This window comes from Oncorhynchus masou, chromosome 29 (genome assembly GCF_036934945.1).
Source record: "Oncorhynchus masou masou isolate Uvic2021 chromosome 29, UVic_Omas_1.1, whole genome shotgun sequence".
NCBI lineage: Eukaryota > Metazoa > Chordata > Actinopteri > Salmoniformes > Salmonidae > Oncorhynchus > Oncorhynchus masou.
In genome coordinates this window covers 99,950,342-99,971,062 of record NC_088240.1, presented here as the reverse complement: position 1 = coordinate 99,971,062, position 20,721 = coordinate 99,950,342, and the positions used below count along the sequence as shown (strand labels likewise).

At 48.3% G+C, this 20,721-nt stretch overlaps 1 protein-coding gene across 3 annotated transcripts in view; it reads right to left on the bottom strand.

Moving 5' to 3' along the window:
• The window catches only part of cep76 (centrosomal protein 76), a 52,435-nt gene extending 33,383 nt beyond the window's left edge, over window positions 1–19,052 (bottom strand). Inside the window, exons 1-7 of one of the 3 annotated variants that reach the window (XM_064946991.1) lie at window positions 18,774–19,052; window positions 18,306–18,461; window positions 14,375–14,462; window positions 14,045–14,269; window positions 9,858–10,043; window positions 6,917–7,014; window positions 4,716–4,844 (exon numbers count right to left, since the gene is read on the bottom strand). In XM_064946991.1, coding sequence (XP_064803063.1) covers window positions 4,716–4,844; window positions 6,917–7,014; window positions 9,858–10,043; window positions 14,045–14,269; window positions 14,375–14,462; window positions 18,306–18,461; window positions 18,774–18,836 — 945 coding nt within the window. In that variant the 5' untranslated portion in view covers window positions 18,837–19,052. The remainder of the gene's footprint in view (window positions 1–4,715; window positions 4,845–6,916; window positions 7,015–9,857; window positions 10,044–14,044; window positions 14,270–14,374; window positions 14,463–18,305; window positions 18,462–18,773) is intronic. The other 2 variants (XM_064946992.1, XM_064946993.1) reach the window with 2 other exon arrangements.
• Between the last annotated feature and the right edge of the window lie 1,669 nt (window positions 19,053–20,721).

Sequence of the window (20,721 nt, the reverse complement as noted above, 5' to 3'; positions counted from 1 at the left end):
CTAACACACTGCACGGCTAACACCCAGCACGGCACGGCTAACACCCAGCCCCGCTAACACCCAGCCCGGCTAACACCCAGCCCGGCTAACACCCAGCACGGCTAACACCCTGCACGGCTAACACCCTGCACGGCTAACACCCTGCACGGCTAACACCCAGCACGGCTAACACCCAGCACGGCACGGCTAACACCCAGCAGGCTAACACCCAGCACGGCTAACACCCAGCACGGCTAACACCCTGCACGGCTAACACCCAGCACGGCTAACACCCTGCACGGCTAACACCCTGCACGGATAACACCCAGCACGGATAACACCCAGCACGGATAACACCCAGCACGGCACGGCTAACACCCTGCACGGCTAACACCCAGCCCGGCTAACACCCAGCACGGCACGGCTAACACCCAGCACGACTAACACCCAGCCCGGCTAACACCGAGCCCGGCTAACACCCAGCACGGCACGGCTAACACCCAGCACGACTAACACCCAGCACGGCTAACACCCAGCACGGCACGGCTAACACCCAGCCCGGCTAACACACAGCACGGCTAACACCCAGCACGGCTAACACACTGCACGGCTAACACCCAGCACGGCACGGCTAACACCCAGCCCCGCTAACACCCAGCCCGGCTAACACACTGCACGGCTAACACCCAGCACGGCACGGCTAACACCCAGCCCCGCTAACACCCAGCCCGGCTAACACCCAGCCCGGCTAACACCCAGCCCGGCTAACACCCTGCACGGCTAACACCCTGCACGGCTAACACCCTGCACGGATAACACCCAGCACGGATAACACCCAGCACGGCTAACACCCAGCACGGCTAACACCCAGCACGGCACGGCTAACACCCAGCCCGGCTAACACCCAGCCCGGCTAACACCCAGCACGGCTAACACCCAGCACGGCTAACACCCAGCACGGCTAACACCCAGCACGGCTAACACCCAGCACGGCTAACACCCAGCACGGCTAACACCCTGCACGGCTAACACCCTGCACGGCTAACACCCAGCACGGCTAACACCCAGCACGGCTAACACCCAGCACGGCTAACACCACGGCACGGCTAACACCCAGCCCGGCTAACACACAGCACGGCTAACACCCAGCACGGCTAACACACTGCACGGCTAACACACTGCACGGCTAACACCCAGCACGGCACGGCTAACACCCAGCCCCGCTAACACCCAGCCCGGCTAACACCCAGCCCGGCTAACACCCAGCCGGCTAACACCCTGCACGGCTAACACCCTGCTAACACCCGGATAACACCCAGCACGGCTAACACCCAGCCCCGCTAACACCCAGCCCGGCTAACACCCAGCCCGGCTAACACCCAGCCCGGCTAACACCCAGCCCGGCTAAACACCCTGCACGGCTAACACCCTGCACGGCTAACACCCTGCACGGCTAACACCCTGCACGGATAACACCCAGCACGGATAACACCCAGCACGGCACGGATAACACCCAGCACGGCTAACACCCAGCACGGCACGGCTAACACCCAGCACGGCTAACACCCAGCACGGCAACACCCAGCCCGGCTAACACCCAGCCCGGCTAACACCCAGCACGGCTAACACCCAGCACGGCACGGCTAACACCCAGCACGGCACGGCTAACACCCAGCACGGCACGGCTAACACCCAGCACGGCTAACACCCAGCACGGCTAACACCCAGCACGGCTAACACCCAGCACGGCTAACACCCAGCACGGCACGGCTAACACCCAGCCCGGATAACACCCAGCACGACTAACACCCTGCACGGCTAACACCCAGCACGGCTAACACCCAGCACGGCTAACACCCAGCACGGCTAACACCCAGCACGGCACGGCTAACACCCAGCACGGCTAACACCCTGCACGGCTAACACCCAGCACGGCTAACACCCAGCACGGCTAACACCCAGCACGGCACGGCTAACACCCAGCACGGCTAACACCCAGCACGGCTAACACCCAGCACGGCTAACACCCAGCACGGCTAACACCCTGCACGGCTAACACCCTGCACGGCTAACACCCAGCACGGCTAACACCCCGCACGGCTAACACCCAGCACGGCTAACACCCAGCACGGCTAACACCCAGCACGGCACGGCTAACACCCAGCCCGGCTAACACACAGCACGGCTAACACCCAGCACGGCTAACACACTGCACGGCTAACACCCAGCACGGCACGGCTAACACCCAGCCCCGCTAACACCCAGCCCGGCTAACACCCAGCCCGGCTAACACCCAGCCCGGCTAACACCCAGCCCGGCTAACACCCTGCACGGCTAACACCCTGCACGGATAACACCCAGCACGGCACGGCTAACACCCTGCACGGCTAACACCCAGCCCGGCTAACACCCAGCACGGCACGGCTAACACCCAGCACGACTAACACCCAGCCCGGCTAACACCGAGCCCGGCTAACACCCAGCACGGCACGGCTAACACCCAGCACGACTAACACCCAGCACGGCTAACACCCAGCACGGCATGGCTAACACCCAGCCCGGCTAACACACAGCACGGCTAACACCCAGCACGGCTAACACACTGCACGGCTAACACCCAGCACGGCACGGCTAACACCCAGCCCCGCTAACACCCAGCCCGGCTAACACCCAGCCCGGCTAACACCCAGCCCGGCTAACACCCAGCACGGCTAACACCCAGCACGGCTAACACCCAGCACGGCACGGCTAACACCCAGCCCGGCTAACACACAGCACGGCTAACACCCAGCACGGCTAACACACTGCACGGCTAACACACTGCACGGCTAACACCCAGCACGGCACGGCTAACACCCAGCCCCGCTAACACCCAGCCCGGCTAACACCCAGCCCGGCTAACACCCAGCCCGGCTAACACCCTGCACGGCTAACACCCTGCACGGCTAACACCCTGCACGGATAACACCCAGCACGGATAACACCCAGCACGGCACGGCTAACACCCTGCACGGCTAACACCCAGCCCGGCTAACACCCAGCACGGCACGGCTAACACCCAGCACGACTAACACCCAGCCCGGCTAACACCGAGCCCGGCTAACACCCAGCACGGCACGGCTAACACCCAGCACGACTAACACCCAGCACGGCTAACACCCAGCACGGCACGGCTAACACCCAGCCCGGCTAACACACAGCACGGCTAACACCCAGCACGGCTAACACACTGCACGGCTAACACACTGCACGGCTAACACCCAGCACGGCACGGCTAACACCCAGCCCCGCTAACACCCAGCCCGGCTAACACCCAGCCCGGCTAACACCCAGCCCGGCTAACACCCTGCACGGCTAACACCCTGCACGGCTAACACCCTGCACGGATAACACCCAGCACGGATAACACCCAGCACGGCACGGATAACACCCTGCACGGCTAACACCCAGCCCGGCTAACACCCAGCACGGCACGGCTAACACCCAGCACGGCACGGCTAACACCCAGCACGACTAACACCCAGCCCGGCTAACACCGAGCCCGGCTAACACCCAGCACGGCACGGATAACACCCTGCACGGCTAACACCCAGCCCGGCTAACACCCAGCACGGCACGGCTAACACCCAGCACGGCTAACACCGAGCCCGGCTAACACCCAGCACGGCACGGCTAACACCCAGCACGACTAACACCCAGCACGACTAACACCCAGCACGGCACGGCTAACACCCAGCACGACTAACACCCAGCCCGGCTAACACCCAGCACGGCTAACACCCAGCACGGCTAACACCCAGCACGGCTAACACCCAGCACGGCTAACACCCAGCACGGCACGGCTAACACCCAGCACGACTAACACCCAGCACGGCTAACACCCAGCACGGCTAACACCCAGCACGGCTAACACCCAGCACGGCTAACACCCAGCACGGCTAACACCAGGCACGGCTAACACCCAGCACGGCTAACACCCTGCACGGCTAACACCCAGCACGGCTAACACCCAGCCCGGCTAACACCCAGCCCGGCTAACACCCAGCCCGGCTAACACCCAGCCCGGCTAACACCCAGCCCGGCTAACACCCAGCACGACTAACACCCAGCACGGCACGGCTAACACCCATCACGGCTAACACCCAGCACGGCACGGCTAACACCCAGCACGGCTAACACCCTGCACGGCTAACACCCTGCACGGCTAACACCCAGCACGGCACAGCTAACACCCAGCCCCGCTAACACCCAGCCCGGCTAACACCCAGCCCGGCTAACACCCAGCCCGGCTAACACCCTGCACGGCTAACACCCTGCACGGCTAACACCCTGCACGGCTAACACCCTGCACGGCTAACACCCGGCCCGGCTAACACCCGGCACGGCTAACACCCGGCACGGCTAACACCCGGCACGGCTAACACCCAGCACGGCACGGCTAACACCCAGCACGGCTAACACCCAGCACGGCTAACACCCAGCACGGCTAACACCCAGCCCGGCTAACACCCAGCACGGCACGGCTAACACCCAGCACGGCACGGCTAACACCCAGCACGGCTAACACCCAGCACGGCTAACACCCAGCCCGGCTAACACCCAGCACGGCTAACACCCAGCACGGCTAACACCCAGCACGGCTAACACCCAGCACGGCTAACACCCAGCACGGCTAACACACTGTCCGGTTGACACCATTCTCATCCTAAAAAACATATTATTGAACATGTGAGGACCTGAGCAAAGATCTTGACCAGTTTGGATTGGTTGGCCTGTCTGATCTCTAGAAACTCTCTCCACCACTGTTTCGCATAAACCAGAAACAGCCTCTCCTTCTCCGCCGTCTTCTGCCGCTCCAGGGACTGCTGCAGACAATAAACACCAGGAACAATCACTATCAACCCCTGCCTCTTAGGGAGGAACAATCACTATCAACCCCTGCCTCTTAGGGAGGAACAATCACTATCAACCCCTGCCTCTTAGGGAGGAACAATCACTATCAACCCCTGCCTCTTAGGGGGGAACAATCACTATCAACCCCTGCCTCTTAGGGAGGAACAATCACTATCAACCCCTGCCTCTTAGGGAGGAACAATCACTATCAACCCCTGCCTCTTAGGGAGGAACAATCACTATCAACCCCTGCCTCTTAGGGAGGAACAATCACTATCAACCCCTGCCTCTTAGGGAGGAACAATCACTATCAACCCCTGCCTCTTAGGGAGGAACAATCACTATCAACCCCTGCCTCTTAGGGAGGAACAATCACTATCAACCCCTGCCTCTTAGGGAGGAACAATCACTATCAACCCCTGCCTCTTAGGGAGGAACAATCACTATCAACCCCTGCCTCTTAGGGAGGAACAATCACTATCAACCCCTGCCTCTTAGGGAGGAACAATCACTATCAACCCCTGCCTCTTAGGGAGGAACAATCACTATCAACCCCTGCCTCTTAGGGAGGAACAATATAAAGGAACAATATAAATGTCTGCCTCTTAGGGAGGAACAATCACTATCAACCCCTGCCTCTTAGGGAGGAACAATCACTATCAACCCCTGCCTCTTAGGGAGGAACAATATAAAGGAACAATATAAATGTCTGCCTCTTAGGGAGGAACCATATAAATGTCTGCCTCTTAGGGAGGAACAATATAAATGTCTGCCTCTTAGGGAGGAACAATATAAATGTCTGCCTCTTAGGGAGGAACAATCACTATCAACCCCTGCCTCTTAGGGAGGAACAATATAAATGTCTGCCTCTTAGGGAGGAACAATATAAATGTCTGCCTCTTAGGGAGGAACAATATAAATGTCTGCCTCTTAGGGAGGAACAATATAAATGTCTGCCTCTTAGGGAGGAACCATATAAATGTCTGCCTCTTAGAAAGGAACGATATAAATGTCTGCCTCTTAGAAAGGAACAATCACTATCAACCCCTGCCTCTTAGGGAGGAACAATATAAATGTCTGCCTCTTAGGGAGGAACCATATAAATGTCTGCCTCCTAGGGAGGAACAATATAAATGTCTGCCTCTTAGGGAGGAACAATATAAATGTCTGCCTCTTAGGGAGGAACCATATCAATGTCTGCCTCTTAGGGAGGAACAATATAAATGTCTGCCTCTTAGGGAGGAACAATATAAATGTCTGCCTCTTAGGGAGGAACAATATAAATGTCTGCCTCTTAGGGAGGAACATATAAATGTCTGCCTCTTAGGAAGGAACAATATAAATGTCTGCCTCTTAGGGAGGAACCATATAAATGTCTGCCTCTTAGAAAGGAACGATATAAATGTCTGCCTCTTAGAAAGGAACGATATAAATGTCTGCCTCTTAGGGAGGAACAATATAAATGTCTGCCTCTTAGGGAGGAACATATAAATGTCTGCCTCTTAGGAAGGAACAATATAAATGTCTGCCTCTTAGGGAGGAACCATATAAATGTCTGCCTCTTAGAAAGGAACGATATAAATGTCTGCCTCTTAGAAAGGAACAATCACTATCAACCCCTGCCTCTTAGGGAGGAACAATATAAATGTCTGCCTCTTAGGGAGGAACCATATAAATGTCTGCCTCCTAGGGAGGAACAATATAAATGTCTGCCTCTTAGGGAGGAACAATATAAATGTCTGCCTCTTAGGGAGGAACCATATCAATGTCTGCCTCTTAGGGAGGAACAATATAAATGTCTGCCTCTTAGGGAGGAACAATATAAATGTCTGCCTCTTAGGGAGGAACCATATAAATGTCTGCCTCTTAGAAAGGAACGATATAAATGTCTGCCTCTTAGAAAGGAACAATATAAAGGAACAATATAAATGTCTGCCTCTTAGGGAGGAACCATATAAATGTCTGCCTCTTAGGGAGGAAGATGTCAGTGAATCATTGCGTGACAACATGACAGAGCATAGCAGCATTACAACCAGTCTCTGACCTGTGTGGTGATGATGTCAGGTGACAGGACCTCTGACAGAGGAGGGTAAAGGTCAAGACTCATGTTGAGTACACCAGCCGTCACCTTACATTCACTACCTGTTAGGATACAGAGGAGACATACTGAACACCTGTTAGGATACATCACATACTGAACACCTGTTAGGATACATCACCTACTGAACACCTGTTAGGATACATCACATACTGAACACCTGTTAGGATACATCACCTACTGAACACCTGTTAGGATACATCACATACTGAACACCTGTTAGGATACATCACCTACTGAACACCTGTTAGGATACATCACCTACTGAACACCTGGTAGGACACATCACATACTGAACACCTGGTAGGATACATCACATACTGAACACCTGTTAGGACACATCACATACTGAACACCTGGTAGGATACATCACCTACTGAACACCTGTTAGGACACATCACATACTGAACACCTGTTAGGATACATCACCTACTGAACACCTGTTAGGATACATCACCTACTGAACACCTGTTAGGACACATCACATACTGAACACCTGTTAGGATACATCACATACTGAACACCTGTTAGGATACATCACATACTGAACACCTGTTAGGATACATCACATACTGAACACCTGTTAGGACACATCACATACTGAACACCTGTTAGGATACATCACATACTGAACACCTGTTAGGATACATCACATACTGAACACCTGTTAGGATACATCACATACTGAACACCTGTTAGGACACATCACATACTGAACACCTGTTAGGATACATCACATACTGAACACCTGTTAGGATACATCACATACTGAACACCTGGTAGGATACATCACATACTGAACACCTGTTAGGATACATCACATACTGAACACCTGTTAGGATACATCACATACTGAACACCTGTTAGGATACATCACATACTGAACACCTGGTAGGATACATCACATACTGAACACCTGTTAGGACACATCACATACTGAACACCTGTTAGGACACATCACATACTGAACACCTGTTAGGATACATCACATACTGAACACCTGTTAGGATACATCACATACTGAACACCTGTTAGAGGACAGAACAGAAACACCTTACACTCACTACCTGTTAGAGGACAGAACAGAAACACCTTACACTCACTACCTGTTAGAGGACAGAACAGAAACACCTTACACTCACTACCTGTTAGAGGACAGAACAGAAACACCTTACACTCACTACCTGTTAGAGGACAGAACAGAAACACCTTACACTCACTACCTGTTAGAGGACAGAACAGAAACACCTTACACTCACTACCTGTTAGAGGACAGAACAGAAACACCTTACACTCACTACCTGTTAGAGGACAGAACAGAAACACCTTACACTCACTACCTGTTAGAGGACAGAACAGAAACACCTTACAATCACTACCTGTTAGAGGACAGAACAGAAACACCTTACAATCACTACCTGTTAGAGGACAGAACAGAAACACCTTACAATCACTACCTGTTAGAGGACAGAACAGAAACACCTTACACTCACTACCTGTTAGAGGACAGAACAGAAACACCTTACACTCACTACCTGTTAGAGGACAGAACAGAAACACCTTACACTCACTACCTGTTAGAGGACAGAACAGAAACACCTTACAATCACTACCTGTTAGAGGACAGAACAGAAACACCATACAATCACTACCTGTTAGGACAGAACAGAAACACCTTACACTCACTACCTGTTAGAGGACAGAACAGAAACACCTTACACTCACTACCTGTTAGAGGACAGAACAGAAACACCTTACACTCACTACCTGTTAGAGGACAGAACAGAAACACCTTACACTCACTACCTGTTAGAGGACAGAACAGCAACACCTTACACTCACTACCTGTTAGAGGACAGAACAGAAGCACCTTACAATCACTACCTGTTAGAGGACAGAACAGAAACACCTTACACTCACTACCCGTTAGGACAGAACAGAAACACCTTACACTCACTACCTGTTAGAGGACAGAACAGAAACACCTTACACTCACTACCTGTTAGAGGACAGAACAGAAACACCTTACAATCACTACCTGTTAGAGGACAGAACAGAAACACCTTACACTCACTACCTGTTAGAGGACAGAACAGAAACACCTTACACTCACTACCTGTTAGAGGACAGAACAGAAACACCTTACAATCACTACCTGTTAGAGGACAGAACAGAAACACCATACAATCACTACCTGTTAGGACAGAACAGAAACACCTTACACTCACTACCTGTTAGAGGACAGAACAGAAACACCTTACACTCACTACCTGTTAGAGGACAGAACAGAAACACCTTACACTCACTACCTGTTAGAGGACAGAACAGAAACACCTTACACTCACTACCTGTTAGAGGACAGAACAGCAACACCTTACACTCACTACCTGTTAGAGGACAGAACAGAAGCACCTTACAATCACTACCTGTTAGAGGACAGAACAGCAACACCTTACACTCACTACCTGTTAGAGGACAGAACAGAAGCACCTTACAATCACTACCTGTTAGAGGACAGAACAGAAACACCTTACACTCACTACCTGTTAGAGGACAGAACAGCAACACCTTACACTCACTACCTGTTAGAGGACAGAACAGAAGCACCTTACACTCACTACCTGTTAGAGGACAGAACAGAAACACCTTACAATCACTACCTGTTAGAGGACAGAACAGAAACACCTTACAATCACTACCTGTTAGAGGACAGAACAGAAACACCTTACACTCACTACCGACAGTTGGAACAGAACAGAAACCCAGAACAGCAGAGAGGATGTTTTCCCTCTCTTTTGTCTTTAATTTCTATGTATTTAACTGGGTGAAAATCAGGCTAATTAATAGAAAATGCAAACCTCAAATAGTTTAACCCGAGTGTCCTTACCGACTCCAAGCAGCTCGACGGCAACGCTGGTCTTCCCAGAGGGAGAGGAGAGAACGGTCCTCCAGTCCAGGAAGTAAGAGGAGACCAGGGTGGTCTCGCTGGACGCGTCTCTCTTTATCAACACCAGGTGGACCGGGTCACAGATAGACAACATCGTGGTGGCATCTGCCATCTTACTGCCATCGCCTGTTAGACACAGAGACAAAGGAAGGTCGCGGACAATAAGCCTGTTCAGAGATGATCAATTATTACGTTGTTGTTGTTGTTGTTGTTGTTGGTATCCCCTTTTCCTCCCCAATTCCCATCTCATCGCTGCGACTCCCCTACGGGCTCTGGAGACGAAGGTCCAGTCGTGCGTCCTCTGAAACGTGACCCGACAAACCGCGCTTCTTAACACCCGCCGGTTTAACCAGGAAGCCAGCCGCACCACAGTGTCAGAGGAAACACTGTTCAACTGACCATCGAGGTCAGCCTGCAGGCGCCCGGCCCGCCACAGGGAGTCGCTAAACCAAGTAAAGACTAACTACAGTAAAACAGGTCAACTAGTAAACAGGTTTACAAGTAAACAGGACTACTAGTAAACAGGTCTACAAGTAAACAGGACTACTAGTAAACAGGTCAACTATAATAAACAGGTCAACTATAGTAAACAGGACTACTAGTAAACAGGTCAACAATAGTAAACAGGTCAACTATAGTAAACAGGTCAACTATAGTAAACAGGTCAACTATAGTAAACAGGTCAACTATAGTAAACAGGTCAACTAGTAAACAGGACTACTAGTAAACAGGACTACTAGTAAACAGGTCAACTATAGTAAAGAGGACTACTAGTAAACAGGACTACTAGTAAACAGGTCAACTATAGTAAACAGGTCAACTAGTAAACAGGACTACTAGTAAACAGGTCTACTAGTAAACAGGTCAATTATAGTAAACAGGACTACTAGTAAACAGGTCAACTATAGTAAACAGGTCAACTAGTAAACAGGACTACTAGTAAACAGGTCTACTATAGTAAACAGGTCAACTAGTAAACAGGACTACTAGTAAACAGGACTACTAGTAAACAGGTCAACTATAGTAAACAGGTCTACTAGTAAACAGGTCAACTATAGTAAACAGGTCAACTATAGTAAACAGGACTACTAGTAAACAGGTCTACTAGTAAACAGGACTACTAGTAAACAGGTCAACTATAGTAAACAGGACTACTAGTAAACAGGACTACTAGTAAACAGGTCAACTATAGTAAACAGGCCAACTAGTAAACAGGACTACTAGTAAACAGGTCAACTATAGTAAACAGGACTACTAGTAAACAGGACTACTAGTAAACAGGTCAACTATAGTAAACAGGTCTACTAGTAAACAGGACTACTAGTAAACAGGTAAACTAGTAAACAGGACTACTAGTAAACAGGACTACTAGTAAACAGGTCAACTATAGTAAACAGGTCAACTAGTAAACAGGTCTACTAGTAAACAGGTCAACTATAGTAAACAGGACTACTAGTAAACAGGACTACTAGTAAACAGGACTACTAGTAAACAGGTCAACTATAGTAAACAGGTCAACTATAGTAAACAGGACTACTAGTAAACAGGTCAACTATAGTAAACAGGACTACTAGTAAACAGGACTACTAGTAGACAGGACTACTAGTAAACAGGTCAACTATAGTAAACAGGTCAACTATAGTAAACAGGACTACTAGTAAACAGGTCAACTATAGTAAACAGGACTACTAGTAAACAGGACTACTAGTAAACAGGACTACTAGTAAACAGGTCAACTATAGTAAAGAGGACTACTAGTAAACAGGTCAACTATAGTAAACAGGACTACTAGTAAACAGGTCAACTATAGTAAACAGGACTACTAGTAAACAGGTCAACTATAGTAAACAGGACTACTAGTAAACAGGACTACTAGTAGACAGGACTACTAGTAAACAGGTCAACTATAGTAAACAGGTCAACTATAGTAAACAGGACTACGAGTAAACAGGTCAACTATAGTAAACAGGACTACTAGTAAACAGGTCAACTATAGTAAACATGACCACTAGTAAACAGGTCAACTAGTAAACAGGACTACTAGTAAACAGGTCAACTAGTAAACAGGACTACTAGTAAACAGGTCAACTATAGTAAACAGGACTACTAGTAAACAGGACTACTAGTAAACAGGACTACTAGTAAACAGGTCAACTAGTAAACAGGACTACTAGTAAACAGGTCAACTATAGTAAACAGGACTACTAGTAAACAGGACTACTAGTAAACAGGTCAACTATAGTAAACAGGACTACTAGTAAACAGGACTACTAGTAAACAGGTCAACTATAGTAAACAGGTCAACTATAGTAAACAGGACTACTAGTAAACAGGTCAACTATAGTAAACAGGACTACTAGTAAACAGGTCAACTAGTAAACAGGACTACTAGTAAACAGGTCAACTATAGTAAACAGGACTACTAGTAAACAGGACTACTAGTAAACAGGACTACTAGTAAACAGGACTACTAGTAAACAGGTCTACTAGTAAACAGGTCAACTATGTAACAGGACTACTAGTAAACAGGTCAACTATAGTAAACAGGTCAACTATGAAACAGGACTACTAGTAAACAGGTCAACTATAGTAAACAGGACTACTAGTAAACAGGTAAACTATAGTAAACAGGTCAACTATAGTAAACAGGTCAACTATAGTAAACAGGACTACTAGTAAACAGGTCAACGATAGTAAACAGGTCAACTATAGTAAACAGGACTACTAGTAAACAGGACTACTAGTAAACAGGTCAACTATAGTAAACAGGACTACTAGTAAACAGGTCAACTATAGTAAACAGGTCAACTATAGTAAACAGGTCAACTATAGTAAACAGGTCTACTAGTAAACAGGTCAACTATAGTAAACAGGACTACTAGTAAACAGGACTACTAGTAAACAGGTCAACTAGTAAACAGGACTACTAGTAAACAGGACTACTAGTAAACAGGTCTACTAGTAAACAGGTCAACTATAGTAAACAGGTCAACTATAGTAAACAGGACTACTAGTAAACAGGTCAACTATAGTAAACAGGTCAACTAGTAAACAGGTCAACTATAGTAAAGAGGACTACTAGTAAACAGGACTACTAGTAAACAGGTCAACTATAGTAAACAGGACTACTAGTAAACAGGTCAATTATAGTAAACAGGTCAACTATAGTAAACAGGACAACTATAGTAAACAGGACTACTAGTAAACAGGTCAACTATAGTAAACAGGACTACTAGTAAACAGGTCAACTAGTAAACAGGACTACTAGTAAACAGGTCAACTATAGTAAACAGGACTACTAGTAAACAGGACTACTAGTAAACAGGACTACTAGTAAACAGGTCAACTAGTAAACAGGACTACTAGTAAACAGGTCAACTATAGTAAACAGGACTACTAGTAAACAGGACTACTAGTAAACAGGTCAACTAGTAAACAGGACTACTAGTAAACAGGACTACTAGTAAACAGGTCTACTAGTAAACAGGTCAACTATAGTAAACAGGTCAACTATAGTAAACAGGACTACTAGTAAACAGGTCAACTATAGTAAACAGGTCAACTATAGTAAACAGGACTACTATAGTAAACAGGACTACTATAGTAAACAGGACTACTAGTAAACAGGTCAACTAGTAAACAGGTCAACTATAGTAAAGAGGACTACTAGTAAACAGGACTACTAGTAAACAGGTCAACTATAGTAAACAGGACTACTAGTAAACAGGTCAATTATAGTAAACAGGTCAACTATAGTAAACAGGACAACTATAGTAAACAGGACTACTAGTAAACAGGTCAACTATAGTAAACAGGACTACTAGTAAACAGGTCAACTAGTAAACAGGACTACTAGTAAACAGGTCAACTATAGTAAACAGGACTACTAGTAAACAGGACTACTAGTAAACAGGACTACTAGTAAACAGGTCAACTATAGTAAACAGGACTACTAGTAAACAGGACTACTAGTAAACAGGTCAACTATAGTAAACAGGACTACTAGTAAACAGGTCAACTATAGTAAACAGGACTACTTTACAACAGGGATTAAAGGTAAATGAAAGGAGGCACTGTTGTCTACAGTAAAGCAGTTGTGTAACATCAGGCAGTCAACCCGTCTGTACCCAGGCCCTCTCTGTGTATCTCCAGCAGGAAGCCCTCCTGCAGGTCTGGCTCACAGGCACAGGGGACAGGCTTGGAGTGGAAGCGCTGGTTCCTGAAGTGCAGGTAGAGGGTGAAGGTGGAGCAGACCTGACCAGGTAGAGGCTCTGGCTCCTGGAGGTGCTCTAGAAAGGCCTTACCCCCCAGGACCTGGAGGTACAGGTACCTCCTCGCTGGGTCCATGTTGGCTGGGAGGACAGAAATACAATCATTTGACACTGAACGGTAGTAAGGGAACGTCAGGTGCTCCAAGAGACGGCTCGCTCAATCTCCCCGGGAACAGTTTTTCTTACTTTTCTTGAGCTTCGTCGGGTCCTTGTCAATAAAGTGAGTTGCAGGCTTCGGACTGTTCTGGAGTCCTAACTCGGTGTCAGGCACTTCCTGTCAAAACACTGTCAACGTTATGAAGGTACGGAAGCCCAGAGAGGACATAAAACAAACCCCTCATTATGTTGAGATCACAACTTATGTCATGAACACTACAAACCCCCTCATTATGTTGAGATCACAACTTATGTCATGAACACTACAAACCCCCTCATTATGTTGAGATCACAACTTATGTCATGAACACTACAAACCCCCTCATTATGTTGAGATCACAACTTATTTATGTCATGAACACTACAAACCCCTCATTATGTTGAGATCACAACTTATTTATGTCATGAACACTACAAACCCCCTCATTATGTTGAGATCACAACTTATTTATGTCATGAACACTACAAACCCCTCATTATGTTGAGATCACAACTTATTTATGTCATGAACACTACAAACCCCCTCATTATGTTGAGATCACAACTTATTTATGTCATGAACACTACAATCCCCTCATTATGTTGAGATCACAACTTATTTATGTCATGAACACTACAAACCCCCTCATTATGTTGAGATCACAACTTATTTATGTCATGAACACTACTTAACAAAAGTTGTTTTGTTGAGATGACGAGATAAACTCTACAAATAGGAGTGGATCAGAGCCGGCGGTGGATCAGAGCCCCTGGTGGATCAGAGCCCCTGGTGGATCAGAGCCCCTGGTGGATCAGAGCCCCTGGTGGATCAGAGCCCGCGGTGGATCAGAGCCCCTGGTGGATCAGAGCCCGCGGTGGATCAGAGCCCCTGGTGGATCAGAGCCCGCGTTGGATCAGAGCCCGCGGTGGATCAGAGCCCGCGGTGGATCAGAGCCCCTGGTGGATCAGAGCCCGCGTTGGATCAGAGCCCCTGTTGGATCAGAGCCCGCAGTGGATCAAAGCCCCTGGTGGATCAGAGCCCCTGGTGGATCAGAGCCCCTGGTGGATCAGAGCCCGCGGTGGATCAGAGCCCCTGGTGGATCAGAGCCCGCGATGGATCAGAGCCCGCGGTGGATCAGAGCCCCTGGTGGATCAGAGCCCGCGGTGGATCAGAGCCCCTGGTGGATCAGAGCCCCTGGTGGATCAGAGCCCCTGGTGGATCAGAGCCCCTGGTGGATCAGAGCCCCTGGTGGATCAGAGCCCGCGGTGGATCAGAGCCCCTGGTGGATCAGAGCCCGCGGTGGATCAGAGCCCCTGGTGGATCAGAGCCCCTGGTGGATCAGAGCCCGCGTTGGATCAGAGCCCCTGGTGGATCAGAGCCCGCGGTGGATCAGAGCCCCTGGTGGATCAGAGCCCGCGGTGGATCAGAGCCGGCGGTGGATCAGAGCCCCTGGTGGATCAGAGCCCCTGGTGGATCAGAGCCCCTGGTGGATCAGAGCCCGCGTTGGATCAGAGCCCCTGGTGGATCAGAGCCCGCGGTGGATCAGAGCCCCTGGTGGATCAGAGCCCCTGGTGGATCAGAGCCCGCGGTGGATCAGAGCCCCTGGTGGATCAGAGCCCCTGGTGGATCAGAGCCCATGTTTTTATTGACTGCTACACTAAGGGATGGTACATTTCATGCTGACATCATGCTTTCATTTGTGTTTGGAGATCATTATCAGTTTCTACGTTTCTATCAGAGCCCGCGTTGGATCAGAGCCCCTGGTGGAACAGAGCCCGCGGTGGATCAGAGCCCCTGGTGGATCAGAGCCGGCGGTGGATCAGAGCCGGCGGTGGATCAGAGCCCCTGGTGGATCAGAGCCCCTGGTGGATCAGAGCCCCTGGTGGATCAGAGCCCCTGGTGGATCAGAGCCCCTGGTGGATCAAGCAACAACGCAGCTAACTTGGCTCGTCTTGTGAGCGAGTAAGCGAGCCAGCAAGGTAGTTTTGTCAGCTAGCGAGCTTGTTATCTGTGCTGGTTGTTAGCTTGCATACCTGATATGTGTTTATCTGTAAGGGACACTATGTTTTATGGATGCTATTTACATTTACAGAGTGGGTGAGCTTCATTCCTGACCGGCTGATCAGATCCAATAGCAGCCTCAGGATGCTGCCTCAGAGCCTCTCGGGATGCTGCCTCTGAGCCTCTCGGGATGCTGCCTCTGAGCCTCTCGGGATGCTGCCTCTGAGCCTCTCAGGATGCTGCCTCTGAGCCTCTCGGGATGCTGCCTCTGAGCCTCTCGGGATGCTGCCCCTGAGCCTCTCGGGATGCTGCCTCTGAGCCTCTCGGGATGCTGCCCCTGAGCCTCTCGGGATGCTGCCTCTGAGCCTCTCGGGATGCTGCCTCTGAGCCTCTCGGGATGCTGCCTCTGAGCCTCTCGGGATGCTGCCCCTGAGCCTCTCGGGATGCTGCCTCTGAGCCTCTCGGGATGCTGCCTCAGAGCCTCTCGGGATGCTGCCCCTGAGCCTCTCGGGATGCTGCCTCTGAGCCTCTCGGGATGCTGCCTCTGAGCCTCTCGGGATGCTGCCTTTGTAGGCTGTTTCATATGTAAGGCTCCTTGCAGACAGCATACTGACTTATCAGCCTCTGAGGCTGCTGTTGAATCTGATCTAGCTCTGAGGCTGCTATTGAATCTGATCTAGCTCTGAGGCTGCTATTGAATCTGATCTAGCTCTGAGACTGCTATAGAATCTGATCTAGCTCTGAGACTGCTATAGAATCTGATCTAGCTCTGAGGCTGCTATAGAATCTGATCTAGCTCTGAGGCTGCTATTGAATCTGATCTAGCTCTGAGGCTGCTATTGAATCTGATCTAGCTCTGAGGCTGCTATAGAATCTGATCTAGCTCTGAGGCTGCTATAGAATCTGATCTAGCTCTGAGACTGCTATAGAATCTGATCTAGCTCTGAGACTGCTATAGAATCTGATCTAGCTCTGAGGCTGCTATTGAATCTGATCTAGCTCTGAGGCTGCTATAGAATCTGATCTAGCTCTGAGGATGCTATAGAATCTGATCTAGCTCTGAGGCTGCTATAGAATCTGATCTAGCTCTGAGGATGCTATAGAATCTGATCTAGCTCTGAGGCTGAAATTGAATCTGATCTAGCTCTGAGGCTGAAATTGAATCTGATCTAGCTCTGAGGCTGAAATTGAATCTGATCTAGCTCTGAGGCTGAAATTGAATCTGATCTAGCTCTGAGGCTGCTATTGAATCTGATCCACCTGCCAGGAATAGAGCACAACTACTCTGGATTATATGCATCAATCCGCCTGCAAGGAGCTTTACCTATGAAACAGCCTCTAAAGGCAGCATCCTGATTCAGCAGCCTCTGAGGCTGAAATTGAATCTGATCAGCCTATCAGGAATGGAGTTGATCCACTGTACATTTAAATATTATCCACAAAACAAATAGTGTCCATTATAGTTATACACATATCAGTTATGCAAGCTAACAATCAGCATAGACAACATTCTAGTAAGACGATCCAGCTAACTAGCCAAGTTAGCTGCGTTGTTCCTTGCATGCGATTGGCTGTGGTCTTGGGGGCGGCACACAGCCTGGGAGACAGGGCTGCTTGTCAGGCATTGTTCGAGGCTTAAATGCCCCAGGAGTGCATTGTGACCAATACAGCCACAGGACTCCACGATGAGGTGGTTAAATCCTGCACGGTGCATCTGAACAAACGAATGGATGATGTGTGGTACTTCCGATTATCTCCTGGTCTCAATTAAACAACGTTTGTTATGTAGTGACCATGAGATAAGTTGTGGTCTCAATTAAACAACGTTTGTTATGTCGTGGCCATGAGATAAGTTGTGGTCTCGACATAACAAGGGAATTAATTTTGGTCTATATTCATGTCCTCTCCGGACTTCTGTAGAAAGCTGCTTTCAACCTCCGATAATAAAACGTGCTGAACTGAGGATTTCCCATAACTCACCTTGGAGAAATGAAGATCCTTCATGACATCGTCTACGATTCCCCTGCGTTGCAACGCCCGGAGGAAGTCCTCCTCAGACAGAGAGCTATGTCCAGGGTCCAGATCCTCTCTCACGGTCTCCGCCAACACATCCCTGATCTTCCCATGGATGTTCATCTGACAAAACACACGTTACTACGAGTCACTAAATCTTAGAACAGAATGGTTCAAGCCCCACTCCTGGCTGTTCTCCCTCAATGGCAACAGTCTCTCTTTAACTAGAAGTGTTTCCTTGTACATAGCTAGATACAGTGAATTATAAGTGAAATAATCTGTGCATGACTTGTGTCATGCACAAAGTAGACGTCCTAGCCGACTTGCCGAAACTATAGTTTGTTAACAAGACATTTGTGGAGTGGTTGAAAAACGAGTTTTAATGACTTCATAGCTATCAGATTGGTCATTTTAAATGCTTCGGTAACTAGCTACCTTGATCAGATGGTTGTGTATGATCTGCTTTAGTTCAGATGCTTTCTCCGGTGGCAGAGACATCTCGGTAGACTTACACCCGCGTTTCGCCCGTTTTACTAAATGAACACTACACTGTACGTGTGGTAAGAAGTGCTATATGTAAATGGCTTATAGTTGTCCTATGTCTTATTTGCCTGAATAACACGAAGGATCGGGAAAATCCATCTGCAAAAACGTCAATCCCAGACCTCCACAACAATAACAACTGCCAGTTTAATCTGTGTGGCGGAAAAGGAAGCGGGCATGTGTCTTCCTCATTGCCTGAAGCGGTTCGTCTATTTAAAGTCTCAACTAAGGATAAAACCATTCCATTAAATAACAATAATCACACCAAGTATTACATAAAACCATCACTTTTTGAAGACCGAGTCTTGTTTAACGTGTATTTGCTTTATTTTCATTCAATATTTTACAGTTCTATAAATCGTCAGCGATAAACTACTCGGTTATAGAAAGGACCCACAAGGACCAGTTTGTAGTTTGAGAACTGATTGTAGTTTTCTCAGAGATACCTTTCAGGAGACGTGAAACGCCCATTGTGTACGTTGTCCCTAGCGTCGTCGATGGGCCGCGCCGTGCATCGACGTAATGGCGAAAACAACCGACTGAAAACGAAAACAACCGAGTGAAAACGAAAGTTGAGGAAGGTGAATTCAGGGGAGGTGTTTCTGCAACTGATGAAAGTCGGACACTAATATGGTTTTTCGACAGCAAGGCTCAGATCAACATGGCGCTGTTGCCATTGTTTTGAAGTAAAACATAGCTCCAACCCCCATATCACACACTCACAAGCTGAAATATTTAGGGTACATTATACAATCAATTATTGAGAGAGCCTCTAAAATCACATTTATTTGTATTACTTCACTGTACATGAATCGTGGCAAAGTTGGTCCCTTACGAAAATGTACCATGGTAGTAAAATAAAAAATAAATACCATGGTAACGTTACTATTATGGTTTTTGGGGCACTACCATGGCAGGAAAATACATTGATATTGGTGCAAATTGCCATGGAATTTTCCTGCCATGGTAGTGACCAAAAAAACATGATTGTACCATGGTAGTTTTTTCATTGTACTACTACAGCAGGAAAATACCATGGTGTTTTACTGCCATGGTAGTGACCCCAAAAACATGTTTTACATGGTATTAGCTACCATGGTAAAATGAACCATGGTACTGCGATGATAAAACACCATGGTTTTGTACTAGCAGCATGTGGTGAAACATGAAAGCATGGTAGTTGTATACAATGTATTGTGGTGGTCTGTGTCCCACCATTTTTTGGGTAAAGTGATCAAAAAACCTAGTAATTTATGGTACTCACATAATGCAACATTGACAACTAGCTCTGCAATGGCAAAGCATAGTACCCTCTTAAACCCTGTTAACTCAGTGAAAAACCACAACACACATGGTCTAGTAGTGTACCCTATTAAACCCTGTTAACTCAGTGAAAAACCACAACACACATGGTCTAGTAGTGTACCCTATTAAAACTTCGGACCTGGACAGGGTATGGTGAGAAGAATGAATGGAGTCTGAAACATTGAAGATTTAAAATAATTTATCAGGGGCTTCTCTCTTCAATACAGTTTTCAGTTGTCTCTCTCTTATTCAGCTGACTTGGATACTCATATACAATTCTAAATAGCCAATATACTAAAAACTATTTGTAAAAAGGTATACATCCTCATCTTATCTCATAGATACATTTTCATCATATTGTCAACCTTTCCCTAAAAACAGGAAGTTATGTGTTCCTGTTTCCACTGTGTGAACGGCCGCTCGTTGGTCCTGTTGCCATGACACCCCCCAGGCTAGCTTGACTGGAGCTAACGTTAGCTTCTATGCTAACGGATCAATTAATTAAACTATCAAAACGTCAACAACAACAAAAGTA